The sequence below is a fragment of the Lissotriton vulgaris genome, chromosome 9 (assembly GCF_964263255.1).
Source record: "Lissotriton vulgaris chromosome 9, aLisVul1.2, whole genome shotgun sequence".
Taxonomy (NCBI): Eukaryota; Metazoa; Chordata; class Amphibia; order Caudata; family Salamandridae; genus Lissotriton; species Lissotriton vulgaris.
In genome coordinates this window covers 1,202,790,270-1,202,805,410 of record NC_141697.1, presented here as the reverse complement: position 1 = coordinate 1,202,805,410, position 15,141 = coordinate 1,202,790,270, and the positions used below count along the sequence as shown (strand labels likewise).

Genomic DNA, 15,141 nt, shown 5'->3' with positions numbered 1-15,141 from the left:
AACCAGAGGTGGCCTTTAGCAGCCAGCCATTGGTAGCCATTCCTGTGCTTCAATCGACTGTAGTCATCATTAAGCATCTGTTAGTAGGCATCATCTTGATGTAGACACTGATCTTACATCCATCCTGGTGGTTACTATGGGTCCGCCCTTTAACTATGATCTAACATTGCACCAGCAATCAGTCTGGAGTGGTCAAGATGATGTTTCGTGCTCTACAAAATGTCTTGATACACAGTTCAATGCCAAAAGAGGTTTGCTTATTCGGTTGTTGAATGCCTGCACTTACTTTGCAATTCTGTTAGTTAGCAAAGGTAACATTTGTATATTGCAAACAGCTCAAATATTTTTCTGTGCCGTCCACATCCCCTTATCCTAGCACACAGACCTAATTTCTCTGGTTTTCAGACAAGAAATTCCAAACCTTGGGATATACGTTGTAGAAAAAAAATCATTGTTCTACTGAATAAATCTTGTTGAAATAACGAACCAGCTGCTACTTTTATAGTGTAAACCGAGGCTGCAGTGATTAAAACACTGTCCTTGCATGTCCAGGCGTGGTTAGAAGTTACATTAATTATTATATATTTAGTTAATTTACAAGTACGTTAGATCCAGGGACAATCTTCTGTTAACCGAGAGGGACCTGGGTTGACTCCATATATGGCCACACACGCCACAGGTGTGCATCGCTTCTTTGGGAACCCTTCTTTGGGTACCAAGCTTCAGATCATAGCATGTCTCAGCGAGCTGAAAGCTGAACACTGCACCAATATAGCATGTGAGATGCCAGGTACGTGCTGAACCTTGGATACCCAGAACATCTGAACACTAAGAGATGCTGGACATCACCTGTATGCTGACAGGGCAGCAAGACAGCTCGGGGAGTTAATGCCCCTGCGGTACAGATCTGTACGCAGATCACAGGTGGACAAGTGGTGCTGGTAGTGTCTTACCTGTGTACCTCCTGAGGTTATTAGCAATACTGCCAAGGGGGTGGTGACCGTAATAGCGATTTAGTTGCCGTGATTGTGAAGCATTGAATTACCAGGATATTGACAGGCACTGGGTACAAGTTTACAGATCGGTGGGTTACTGTATGTTCAACAGGGGTGGCCTTGGCCCTAAACCAACTGCCAGCAACTGGCACCCTCATTTTTTTAGTTGTCATTTTAAAAAAATGTGATTGTATTATTCTTTTCTTTGGAATTTGGACCTCCAGTTGGCCTCACACCTTAGGTGAGTGACTGTTTTGCCTATGAGGATGGGTTAATCTTGACCCTCACTGCGCCCTGTCTCCGAAGCGTCATTGCCCCATTTTCATCAGGCTTTGCACTTAGGGTGAAAGTTTGTCTTGTTGCAGTGTTGTTTCTGGTACCAGCGGCTTGAGGTAAGGCTCACCCATGGGTCATTTTAGGCCTTTTGGTCCACAGCATGAACAAACAAATAAATGCACCTCACTGTCTTAAAAAGCATTGCGAAAAATTAGCAAGGTTATGCCGAAGTATGAAGTGGGAGAGATACTGAACCTAAAGTAATTCCTACAGGTTTGGTATTTTTAAGAGCAGACCTCGCTGGCTAGCAGCAATGCATGCGCTGGACGAGTGGCCGGCCTCAGCAGGGATACAACAATACGCAGAAGTTAGTGGAAAAAGAGTTTATCACAAGGTAAATTAGGAAGCCTTGTCCACACCGTGGAGTCACTCTGTTGTGGTCGCACCGTCTCGCCCAAGTGCTGAGCAGTGAGGAATGAGTTCAGCAGGAGCCACAACCCCATCCGCTGCTTGAGTCTCACAATAAGATGCAGTCTTGCACCCGGGCTGCCTCACGTGGAGGCCCAGTTGACATCGCCTGCAGCCCTTTACCTGTGTTAGCCCACCTCTTGTGTGATGCTGGCAGAGAGTCCACCTCTCCTGAAGCCCTGGCCTGCACCAGCCCACCTCTGCGTCGCGTCTGGCACTGCGGCCTTCCTATCCCGCAGCATTTTCCCACACCATAACACCTCCCCTGTGTCACTTGCCTGCAACAAGCCACCTCTTCCAGAGCCGACCTACCCCGTTGCCCTGGCCCTGGCCCGCGCCTGCACCTTTGAAGCTCTGGTTTGCAAGCCCTCTTCCACAGCGTTGATCTTCACCAGCCACCTTCCAGCAGTGTTGGCGTGCACTATCCCCTCTCCTGCAGCGTTGGTCTGCTCCAGCCCCTACCCTACAGCGTTGGTCTGCGCCTGCCACCTTTCCCGCGTCGCTGACCGTGCGGCCCACCTCTCCCACAGCCTCAGTCTTCACCACTGGCTGTGCGGTCCTGGCTGCGCGGTCCAATTACCCTTTGCGCGAAGCAATATTTGTGGCTGACCCGCAGCATCTCATTTCTCTCCCGTGACCTACAGCGTCTCCTCTCTCTCCTGTGCTGCCCTCTGCCCTTCCCTTCCTCTACCCTTTACAACTGTAAACATCTATTTATCGCCTCCTATGTTCTCATTGCCGCGTTATTATCCCGCTTGATCGCGCCCTGCTACCAGGGCAGTGGGATAAGTTTCCTTGCCCATTACGGACAGGAAGTGCCCTTTCTGCCTCTCTGTTTCGCAGGGAATGTTAAATGCTCCAACTCGTGGTGCCCGCGGTCCTCCTGACATTTTTTCAATCCCAACCTGGCCAGTTACTGGGTCTTCACTTGGAAGCTCCTTCTCTCAATGGGTGGAATGTTCTAATAGCCTTATAGTCTCTGCTTGTGTCTGCCAATGTGGTCATTATATGCCCCCCCCCCCCCCCTCTGCATGTCTGTCCTGGTTTGTGCTGTGTCTGCAGTAGATCAGATGTGGACTCCTTTTTGTGTGGAGTTATATATAGCGCGAACTAGACCCGAAGTGATCAGAGCCCTTTGCATAAGCACCAGTTACGTTTCAGACGGACACATTCATGTTTGTTAGGCACGGGGAGATTAAGTGATTTGCCCAGAATCACAGAATGTTGAGTGTCCCTGCCGAAACTCCAGCTCTGAGGTCGACTGCCCTAGCCTTCCGGCCACATTCTTTCCCCATGGCTTGGCAGAGGGCCGCAACGATACGTTGGGGCAACCATGGCGGGAGCACAGCACGTCTTATGTAAGTGACCAATGCTTTACCTCTCACAGCATCCCCAGCTTAGAATACAACCACCATCCGAACCCCTGGCTAAGGTGATAGTAAATGCATAAATAATGGTCAGTAGATTGGGTGATGCAAGGAGGCCTGCGGTAAACGATTATACTTGCAGCCCATGGCTAGAATTCCATTTGACCAGTTGTAGGTGGTTTCTTTTAGAATCAGTTGTGACGTGGGGGGCTTTTTGGACATTTGAATAAATGTTTAGCAGGCAAAGGAGGTTGAGGTCATAGACGCCAAAGCCTTCAGTCAGTTGCATTTACCGTCATTGTAAGCAAGCATACTAAAACAAAACGCTGCCAAATGGAACTTCCAGAAACCATTTCTAACTTGTCAGCATTCTGCCAGGGCCAGGGCACCTTTAATTTCCGCCGAGGAGCTGCAATGGGTACTTTATTACACAGAAGGTGCCTGGTACCTGCCTGCTGACAGCGCCTGCCATCTCGAAGTCCTCGCCGCCTGTCATGATTTATAACCGTGGATACATTTTTTAGTTTGCGCCAAATAAAGCAGAAAATGACAAGGGCGCGTGCTCCGCAGGTGCGGGCATTAGTATGCAAAGCGGAGCGCGGCGATTGGCTGCCTGGCCCGCGCCCTGCAGCAATTACGCTCGAGCAGCTCGGCGGGCGCGTGCGACGGAGGCCCGCGCACGTGGCTCGGGTCGCCATGTCGGTTTTGCCGCCTGTTTTGCGTTATTTGACGCCTTGCGTGTTGCTGGAGGAGCCGAAGGGTGACAGTCGGCCTTTCCTCGGAGTCTTTACACTCTCTGCCTGTGATTGATGATGGGGGCCTGACTTGCTGAGGTAGGCAGCGGCGTAGCGCCCTGCCGGAGTGTGACAGTCATTTGTTGGCGCTGCGGTGCCCGCAGCCGGTAGGTACAGCCTGGGAGGTATTCATCATAGGAGGTGACAGTCTGAAGGAGGGTGAGGGGCAGGGGAGCTCATACTGGAGGTGCGTGAGCGAGCGTGACGGGTAAGGAGTCACCGAGCGGGCATAGAGAGGCGGAAAATGGGGTTTGTTCACTGTGTCGCTGAAGTTATAGAGAGATGGTGGACCGCGGTGTCACTGCTGGCGGCATGCTGGGCCTGGTGTCGGTAATCGTGCACAGAGCACAGTGCATGCAAGGTGTCAGTGGGCACGCACAGATGGGTGGGCACGCACAGAGATGGGTGGGCACGTACAGAGAAGGGTGGGCATGTGTCAGTATGTATGCACAGGGACATGGGGTGTGCCTGGTGTGGTGTGCGTGCACAGAGATGTAGGGTGCGCCTGGTGTCAGTAGGCATGCACAGAGTTGTGGGGTGTGCCTGGTGTCAATAGGCATGCACAGAGATGTGGGGAGGGACTGGTGTTGTATGCGTGCATTCTCGCCTCGGTGCCTATTCCAATCATGGAGTCCCACTCTGCAACTCTGGGCAATAGCTTGCTTAATCTCCACAACGGCCCCCACAACGCTAAGGATGCCTGGTCTCCACCTTGGGGGTGCCCAGGAGTGGACGCCTCACAGGGAAAGATAGGATGGGTTCCACAGCGGTATTCGTACAAGCGCCTTGAGACCCTTGCGGGTGAGTAGTGCGCTATACAAGTATCAATTTACAATTACAGAGATCTGGGGAGGGGTTGGTGTTGTATGCGTGCACAGAGATGTGGGAAGGGACTGGTGTCTGTATGCGTGCACAGAGATCTGGGGAGGGGTTGGTGTTGTATGCGTGCACAGAGATCTGGGGAGGGGTTGGTGTTGTATGCGTGCACAGAGATCACAGAGATCTGGGGAGGGGTTGGTGTTGTATGCGTGCACAGAGATCTGGGGAGGGGTTGGTTTTGTATGCGTGCACAGAGATCTGGAGAGGGACTGGTGTTGTATGCGTACACAGAGATGTGGGGAGGGACTGGTGTTGTATGCGTGCACAGAGATGTGGGGAGGGACTGGTGTCTATGCGTGCACAGAGATCTGGAGAGGGACTGGTGTTGTATGCGCGCACAGATGTGGGGAGGGACTGGTGTCTGCATGCGTGCACAGAGATCTGGGGAGGGGTTGGTGTTGTATGCGTGCACAGAGATCTGGAGAGGGACTGGTGTCTGTATGCGTGCACAGAGATCTGGGGAGGGGTTGGTGTTATATGCGTGCACAGAGATCTGGAGAGGGACTGGTGTCTGTATGCGTGCACAGAGATGTGGGGTGTTTCTGGTGTCGTATGCGTGCACAGAGACATGGGGTGGGCCTGGTGCCGCTCTATAGGCATAAAAGAACTGGCAGCTTGGTGTCTCTGCAGCATATAGACAAAGGAGGGGGTCATGATATTACCATATGTGCATAAGGAGACATTGGAGCCAGGCGTTATGCGAGTCCAGGAGTGGTAAAGTGCCCCGGGATGGTGTCTTTGCAGTCATGGATATCAGAAGCATCGTGCATGTTGTGACATCACAGGTGGACTGACCCGGCATTGAGAGGGCACAGATAGCCCCGGCTGTCGCTGTGTTCCTAAAGATGGATGTATGGAGGCCTGGTTCTGGCATGGTTAGGGGATGCTGGACTGGCATTACTGTGAGGTCATCGAAAGTCAACGAGTGGGGCATAGTGTGACTACACGGTGGGTGCACGTGGTGTTACGGTTCTCAGAGGCATAAGGCTGGGCACGGTGTCAAGCGCAGTTGGGGAGAGGCAGAGACTACATTTGCTGCTGCTGTTTGCCCATCAACAAACCAGGCTTGTGGTATCAATTAGTGCATTTTACTGTCAAATTTGTCTTAAGATGTTGGTTGTAATGGAGTGTCCCTGAGGTATGCTGTGCAGGGCTGGGGTCACATAGAAAAAGTGAGTTTTTAGGTTGCATTTGGGATTCTTGAGCTTCAGGTCCAAGCATCCTCCTTGCCGGTCACGTGATGGACTCTGCATCCACCGTTGGGTTTCACAGCCCAGGGCAACCTAAGCCGCCTTGGTGGCTCCGCACCAGATAGTGCTGGAGCCTGGACTAGCAATCCTGGGCCTGGATGGATGGCCATTAGAGGTAGCGTGGATGTCTTCTGACCCGTTTCCATCACTGAGGTTCATGCTTCAGTCTCCATTGACTGGAATCCCACAGTGGCAGCGACCGGGGCTGCAAGAGGGGTGGGAGGTGTCTGCGACTTGGGAGATGTGGTTGGCGCAGACCAGAGCTGCCGGAGAGGGGCTGGCGTGGGCCAGGGCTGTGGGGTGAGTCGGCAGAGGCGGCTTGGTGCAGGTTATATTCTGTGTTGAGTCCAGGTCTGTGCTTGGTGGTCGCCAAGCATAATAATGGGTTTGTAGACCACCAGACAGTGGTGGGGCCTGCAGGATAGATTCAGAGACTAAAACATTCCCTAGCGAGTCAAGGCAGTGGAAATGACTCCCATGGTTCTGACTAGACTTAGTTTATTCCTGATTTTTTCCCGGTTGGAATAGGGGGATTGGAAGCACGAAGTATGCCCAGCAGCAAAAACCTAGAAATCCTACTGTTTACTAGTAATAATGGCTGAAACTGATGGCCCGAATAAACAGCAGTGAAGCAGCTGGAAGGCTTTCCATAGCAGTTTGGTGGCTGTCCCAAAAACTTGCCACCAAATAAATCACCCCGTTACAAGCCACTGGTTAGTTGCCAACTGGATGTGTGAATTTTTTTTTATCAAATCAATAAAAACCACGTACTGCTGATCCCGTTCCTTCACTTGACGTTCCATATTTTGGAAACCCGTCTCTCCCACAGTCTCGCTCCAACACTTCCACCTTTAAAAGGGCTTTGCTGTCCATACTTGTTTTTGGGACATGCTTTGTCCCTGGTTTCACTTGGAAGGGTTTCTGACCCCCTTTTCCCCTAATTTAATGCCCTCTAGATGGTGTGTATTGGATTGATGGTATTTTTTGTGATTTTTATTTCGCCTTTCCCTGTTAGCAATTCTATTTATTACTCAGCATCCTGTTGACCTCCAGCAAGGTTTGGGCTATATAAAAAAAAGCCAATGTTGTGCCCCCATGACATGTTTCAGCTCACCTTGCAATCTCATTAACCCTCTGCGTTTCGTGTGCAGCGGGCTGTGATTGGGTTGTGAAATGTGTGTCCTAACATGATATTGTCTCATTCGGCACGTGCTCAAGGGCATTGCGGTTGTGTGTGAACCGAAGGAATGGGTAATAATTCTCTTTTTCCGCTTCTCTCCCTCAGGTGACAAGGGTCCCAGTGGAGAGCTGTGAGCAGTACGCGACCTGTGGGGCATGTCTGGGGTCCAAAGACCCCCACTGCGGCTGGTGTGTCCTACATAACACGTGAGTACCTGGCGGTCGCGGGCCACCCCTGGGGCGCAGAAAGATGCACACCTCGGCATCTGCTGACAGTGGTACTTACTCTTAGACTAAAAATAGGCAGTGGGCTGCACCTGGAGAATGCTTCTTGGCTGCACGCACCTTGAGTGGTGGGGGCCAATGAAAAGGGAGAGGTTTGTAGTGTAGACAAGCTGATGCTTTTAAAATGAGAAGGTTATTAAGGTCTGTTGAGCTGTGCACAGCTCTTCGGCAAATGTGTGAATTTTTCCCTTTTTATGTGTATTTTTATCAGAGTTAAAGTGAAATTACACGAAATACCTGTGGGCAGTATATCACTTGAAAATTCTACACCTGTCAGTATCAAGCAAATAAGTCACACAGGATACCAGTAGGAAACCTGTTAGCAGAAAATCTCTTTGGGCCATGGCACACATCTGTTTCAGTCACTGAAATACATGTTCTACTTAATCCAGTCTCCTTTCGAATGTAAGGAGTATTTTAGGTCTGTCATTGAACAAGACCTTTTGCTTTTACTCTTCACCCATTGGTCTGTTATTGTGTCATTCACATTTTTCTTTCCACCCATTAGATCAGGGGCCAGTGGGCCCGCCCCCTTCAGCTATTGGCTAACTTCACTGTGACTGGCAACATACTGCCCTTTCAGAAGGAGCACATCCACACACAAAGTAGTCCCCTTACTATCATAGCAATAGATGCTTTTTGATTGAGATATGTTTGTGATTAGCGGTTTTGTGTAGATTGACAAGAGCCCAGCAGCCTCTACAATAATAACGTTTTTCTAGAACCGCAGCAAAACACGCATTACAAAACATACTGGTGGCCAACGCTTTACCAATGCTTGTTTTCATATAGCTCTCCATATCATACGTAAGCGACTTGTAAGCGCTATAGATTACTGGTGTTATTAATACTTAATATAATGATTCTCAATTTAAGTGGATAAAAAGCAGACCGCTGAGCTGACCTTGCCAGGATTCAAAGTTGTGGCCAGTAAGCCACTGTGCGTTTCAGTGGTGAGCGCTAAACTAATTGAGCATCATTTTTGACTTCTTTCTAAGTTGACAGCACCTAAATCCGTCAGCGCCGCTCCATCCTCATGTGGCGACATTGATGGGCGTATACCATCATGGTTAATTAAACTGGACCTTCTCCAAGTGGCACCTGATCAAAGTGTATCTTCCTCCACCGTGCATTCCATCACGCTCCATGCCTCAGCGTAACAGGCAACAATCTGTCCCTCATTGGTGGAGGCCCCACTCCTCCCCACTGACTTCCAGAATGCCGACTCTGGAGAGGTAGCACCCCACTTGCACCATTGGCATCAAAACAGACTTCGCGGCTACCAATCCCAAACAAGTCAGCGGCTGAGGAACTGTGACCACCGCGTCAATTTGGTGAGAGCGATAATGTGGCGGCTTCTGTTCCTCAGCGTTATCCCCCTAATGTGGGTGGTGGTGATTACACGACTGGGCTGTGCTAATGCTTGTGCTTAGGGCTCCCATCTCAAGTTACCACCAGGGTTCCCGCTATGCAAAACAAAGCAACCGGACTGCTATTGAAAATCCAGAGAGCATAAAGAATCTAGCACGCTCTTGGCGGGTGCAGGCATCCATTTTAAATCTCCATCGCTCAGACGATTCTAGACACCTCCAGGTCAATTAGGGTGACCGAGTACACACTAGCTCACCATCAAGAGTGCAGCTTTACGTTTGTTATTAGAATACCACAGCATTGTAGCTCACCACCCAAGCGTGCAGCTTTTCAGTCTTTACTAGAATTCCACAGTACACTAGCTCACCATCTAAGCGTACAGCTTTGCGGTCTTTACTAGAATTCCTCAGCACTGCTCACCATCTAAGCGTGCAGCTTTGCGGTCTTTACTAGAATTCCTCAGCACTAGCTCACCATCTAAGCGTGCAGCTTTGCGGTCTTTACTACAATTCCTCAGCACTAGCTCACCATCCAAGAGTGCAGCTTTGTGGTCTTTACTAGAATTCCTCAGCACTAGCTCACCATCCAAGAGTGCAGCTTTGCGGTCTTTACTAGAATTCCACAGCACACTAGCTCACCATCCAAGCGTACAGCTTTGCGGTCTTTACTAGAATTCCACAGCACTGTAGCTCACCATCCAAGTGTGCAGCTTTGCGGTCTTTACTAGAATTCCACAGCACACTAGCTCCCCATCCAAGTGTGCAGCTGTGTGATCTTTACTAGAATTCCACAGCACTAGCTCACCATCTAAGCGTGCAGCTTTGCGGTCTTTACTAGAATTCCTCAGCACTAGCTCACCATCCAAGCGTGCAGCTTTGCAGTCTTCACTAGAATTCCTCAGCACTAGCTCACCATCCAAGCGTGCAGCTTTGCGGTCTTTACTAGAATTCCTCAGCACTAGCTCACCATCCAAGCGTGCAGCTTTGCAGTCTTTACTAGAATTCCTCCGCACTCTAGCTCACCATCCAAGCGTACAGCTTTGCGGTCTTTACTAGAATTCCTCAGCACTAGCTCACCATCCAAGCGTGCAGCTTTGCGGTCTTTACTAGAATTTCTCAGCACTAGCTCACCATCCAAGCGTGCAGCTTTGCGGTCTTTACTAGAATTCCACAGCACTCTAGCTCACCATCCAAGTGTGCAGATTTGCGGTCTTTACTAGAATTCCACAGCACACTAGCTCACCATCCAAGCGTGCAGCTTTGCGGTCTTTACTAGAATTCCACAGCACACTAGCTCACCATCCAAGCGTGCAGCTTTGCGGTCTTTACTAGAATTCCTCAGCACTAGCTCACCATCCAAGCGTGCAGCTTTGCGGTCTTTACTAGAATTCCTCAGCACTAGCTCACTATCCAAGCGTGCAGCTTTGCGGTCTTTACTGGAATTCCTCAGCACTCTAGCTCACCATCCAAGCGTGCAGCTTTGCGGTCTTTACTAGAATTCCACAGCACTCTAGCTCACCATCCAAGCGTGCAGCTTTGCGGTCTTTACTAGAATTCCACAGCACTCTAGCTCACCATCCAAGCGTGCAGCTCTGCGGTCTTTACTAGAATTCCACAGCACTAGCTCACCATCCAAGAGTGCAGCTTTGTGGTCTTTACTAGAATTCCTCAGCACTAGCTCACCATCCAAGAGTGCAGCTTTGCGGTCTTTACTAGAATTCCACAGCACACTAGCTCACCATCCAAGCGTACAGCTTTGCGGTCTTTACTAGAATTCCACAGCACTGTAGCTCACCATCCAAGTGTGCAGCTTTGCGGTCTTTACTAGAATTCCACAGCACACTAGCTCCCCATCCAAGTGTGCAGCTGTGTGATCTTTACTAGAATTCCACAGCACTAGCTCACCATCTAAGCGTGCAGCTTTGCGGTCTTTACTAGAATTCCTCAGCACTAGCTCACCATCCAAGCGTGCAGCTTTGCAGTCTTCACTAGAATTCCTCAGCACTAGCTCACCATCCAAGCGTGCAGCTTTGCGGTCTTTACTAGAATTCCTCAGCACTAGCTCACCATCCAAGCGTGCAGCTTTGCAGTCTTTACTAGAATTCCTCCGCACTCTAGCTCACCATCCAAGCGTACAGCTTTGCGGTCTTTACTAGAATTCCTCAGCACTAGCTCACCATCCAAGCGTGCAGCTTTGCGGTCTTTACTAGAATTTCTCAGCACTAGCTCACCATCCAAGCGTGCAGCTTTGCGGTCTTTACTAGAATTCCACAGCACTCTAGCTCACCATCCAAGTGTGCAGATTTGCGGTCTTTACTAGAATTCCACAGCACACTAGCTCACCATCCAAGCGTGCAGCTTTGCGGTCTTTACTAGAATTCCACAGCACACTAGCTCACCATCCAAGCGTGCAGCTTTGCGGTCTTTACTAGAATTCCTCAGCACTAGCTCACCATCCAAGCGTGCAGCTTTGCGGTCTTTACTAGAATTCCTCAGCACTAGCTCACTATCCAAGCGTGCAGCTTTGCGGTCTTTACTGGAATTCCTCAGCACTCTAGCTCACCATCCAAGCGTGCAGCTTTGCGGTCTTTACTAGAATTCCACAGCACTCTAGCTCACCATCCAAGCGTGCAGCTTTGCGGTCTTTACTAGAATTCCACAGCACTCTAGCTCACCATCCAAGCGTGCAGCTCTGCAGTCTTTACTAGAATTCCACAGCACACTAACTCACCAGGGATCGGTGTGCTGGCCCGTTGTATCACTTGTTTACTTCTTGGGTCCTCGCTCCCACCACAAACCTGCATGTGGAGCAGATCCACCATCTACATGCAGAGCATGAAAAAGGTTAATATAAGGGAAGGCTTCCCCCCTTCACCTTGTTCTTCATCTGCCTTAGCGCTGCTGTTGGGCTCTGCCTCCGGCTCACTTACCTTTAACTCTACCCTCAACTCAGCCTATTCTACAGTGCGTATGGTTATGTTTACCACTTAACCTGCCATGTGCGTACAGACTACCAGGGCAAGGCAAGTATCCTTCCACTGTACTTGTAAAATTGTGCGCCACTAAGAATGCCCCAAAGAATTTTGCGTCGGAGCAACCGCCCGTGCCCACGCTACGTTACTGTGCATACTTCCCCTTGCAACTCGCTGGCCTTCCAGGTAGTGACTGTCCCTTCTAGAACAGTGTGCTGCTTATCCAACAATGTTTTGCCCCACAATGCACACCCCAGCAGTGTTTGCTCCTCCCCTGGAACCCGGCGCCCTTCTTATAGACGCAGATTTACACTTACAACTGATTGTATCCAGCCTGTGCTTATCTGAGGCGTGTAATCTACTTGTATTTAACTCTGTTCCATAGACTTGTATTTGGCCACCAGCAAGATCAGGTGATCTGTTAGCGGCAGGAGGCGGGGCCACTCAAAGGTAACATTAGGAAGCAGCAGACAGTCTTGCGAAAGCAGGATTTAGGTGGGAAGCCATGCAGACCCTCTTGTGTTGGGCAAAGGCAAGAAGTGAGTGTGTTAGACTGTGCAGACATTTTTCTTCTTCCTTCAAATCCTAGATTTAGGTCGATAGAAGTTTAAAAATATAAAAATGGCCTCTGAAGCCTCAAATGCACTTACTTTTAATGCTTTCGCCTCTAAATGAATTATTGAAATGATGAGCATGATCGTTCGAGAGAAATTCACTTACACTCCCCCAAGGATTACTCCACTTGCTCTGTCTACCGTAGAGTGCAAACGATCAGATGCGACTGTGTTTGCTCTTGCGCGCTGCGTGCGAGCTGCTTGTGTTTAGTTATCGATCCACACGCATTCTATTCCATGCCCAGGCAGAGCTGTTAGAACGACAAGCCGATGAGCCGAATGTCCCTGCACTTCACACCATCATTTGTCTCTCTGTACTGCTAAGTCCTTGTGCCGGATCAGTCACACGTGTACATTTAGCCCTATGCCACCAGGACTCATGAGACTGGGTTGTCTGCAGGCACTGAATGGGCGGGGTCACCCGCCTTGTCCATTTTACAGACCGGCTTTGTTTTTCCTCTAGTGGACTCTACAATCTGGGAGCCATTTGCAGGCGATTCATCTTTCGAGAGAGGTTTGAATGTTGAAAGATGTGCTCCCAAGTGTGTCTCCAACTACATTGGAGGCCCCCGCCTCCGGGTACCAGGCGATGCGGTGTCTGCTGGTGGGAGCAGTTATGGTTATGATCCAGGTTTACAGCCTTTCCTACCTGGACCTATGATGGGGAATAAAGCCTACACACCCCTCCCTTCTAAACTTAGACCCAGAACACTGTAACTTGCAACTGTGTGTGCTCCCTTGTGGTGAATATCAATGTGGGGTGTCCGTGTGGGGCACAGAGTGCATCTCTGTGCAAAGTGATGGTCCCTCGCCAGGCTGTTAATTGTCTCTTGATGGACTTGTCAATTTACCTGTTGCCTTGTTCTCAACCTCATCCCAAGGCTGGAGTCATGTTGTGGTTTGGTGGGGGAAACCAGATCCTGTTGTAAAGATAGGTCTCTTCTAAGCACAGTCAGACTGCTCCCTCCCCCAGCGCTTTAGTTGTTCTTTCTGGTCACTTTGAAACTTAAGCTCACTGGCTGCACCGATCTGGATCCACAAGACCATTGCTTTCGGCGGGACAAATATATATGAGATGCTTGCCCACGACTGAAGGAAAATGTCAACATTTACACCATGCAAGGTCTTGGGCATTCACCATCCCCCTTTCGATGTCTTCAGAATGAGATAGAAATGATATTCTCTCAACTGAGAAATGTGTACATCTGGGTAGTCGGCAGGCTCTCCACATAGGCATGAGATGACATTTTCCAGCGATCAGAGCCTGTGGTGGGGATGGTCCTCCGTAAGCCTAGGGATAAGCCATGGAGCCAAGAGATGGACTGCATGGCCGCTTACCAGAAGAAGGGAATCTGACCTCACCAGCATAGTGAAAAACCTACTCCAGCTGAAGACCTGCATGGAGAGCATCTCTGCAGACCGAAACGCGTAGGTGTAATGAGTTCTTACTGTGAAACTGGTGAGTGCTAAAAGCAACATCAGGTAATCCCCTAGGCCATGGAACTTCAGCTTGCTTGTTTTCTTCTTCCTATCCTTGACCTGAACCCTAAGTGTGCACGTGTCCGTCCCTTTCTATCAACAATGGTAAAAAGAGACCTTAATCATTAGATTGTGTCTCTTTAAATGTGGCAGGTTGTTTTAATTCTGGAAATGTTTGAGCCTTCCTTCCAGCTCTTATGGTGCTAGAAGCATCTCAACTTAAAGACATGGTTCGTTCTAGCAGTGGCACAAGGGAAAATGATGGGCCGCCCTGCAGAACATGAGCCGCCGACTCTCACGTCTCACAGATATTCATTCATCTTGGGCTCAATGGGGAACCTCTGAAGAGGTACTTCTCTCCTCCCCTCCCACCCCCCTCTGTACTGCAGAGACTACCTTTACACCCCTGGACTCTACTGCTAACGATCACCTCCCAGTTGGGACTGGTGACGTGTTTGGGTCCAGTCAGTGGCCCCAGATCCACAATCACTCTTGCAGCTGAAAAAGCTACACTACGACTGCACCTTTTCAAAATCCAGTCCCACAAAAATGTGAGGCCTTCCCGTTGGGCGCTGTCCAATTCTTCCATCTGCTTCCATCGAGAGGAACTTGGAGAGTCCTCGTCTTGGAGAGGCCAATGCCGGGTCTACTTTGAACTGTATTCCAGAGAGCCCCTCTGAAGCGGATCGCAATCCCCTTGTAGCCCTTAATTTATCACTTTTTGGATGGTTAGGAGAAGCGCTTTCGGTCTACACAATGTTTTACTTGGACAGTAATAAGACTTGTTCTTTGGATTTTTAGTATTTAGTGAACATGGAACGTAAGTTGCAACCATTTTCTTTAAGGTGGGGCTTCCCAAAAACAACCTTCCTTCCATGTGGGCCAATCAGTTGGAAGTTGTGCTAACTGCCTTCCAGTTGGTGATGGGCTGCTGCCTCCGTACCATTGTAAAGTACGTGTGGAGTATAGACCAGGTGCACTGCCTTGCCACTACTCCTTGTTGGCAGGGTATGCCCAGACATGGGCCCCTTGCTCACTTTGCCACTGGATTCAAGCTAGCCTGGCTGATGATGGCTGATTAGCCACAAACCGGTCCCAGGATGCTTGTTTCCGGTCCAGGGAGGACCTGGCTTGGCAGTTCGGGCTGGACTGTTCCCATGAGGCACAGGGTCAGACAGATTTGCATATGGCCATGTCTGAACTGGGGTGGCGG

The 15,141-nt window shown here is 49.9% G+C and overlaps 1 protein-coding gene across 3 annotated transcripts in view; it reads left to right on the top strand.

Annotated features, from left to right (window-relative positions):
- Positions 1-15,141, top strand: part of PLXNA1 (plexin A1) — a 569,446-nt gene that overhangs the window by 314,818 nt on the left and 239,487 nt on the right. For all 3 annotated transcript variants that reach the window (XM_086939278.1, XM_086939276.1, XM_086939277.1), the window contains exon 5: positions 7,315-7,415. In XM_086939278.1, coding sequence (XP_086795404.1) covers positions 7,315-7,415 — 101 coding nt within the window. The remainder of the gene's footprint in view (positions 1-7,314; positions 7,416-15,141) is intronic.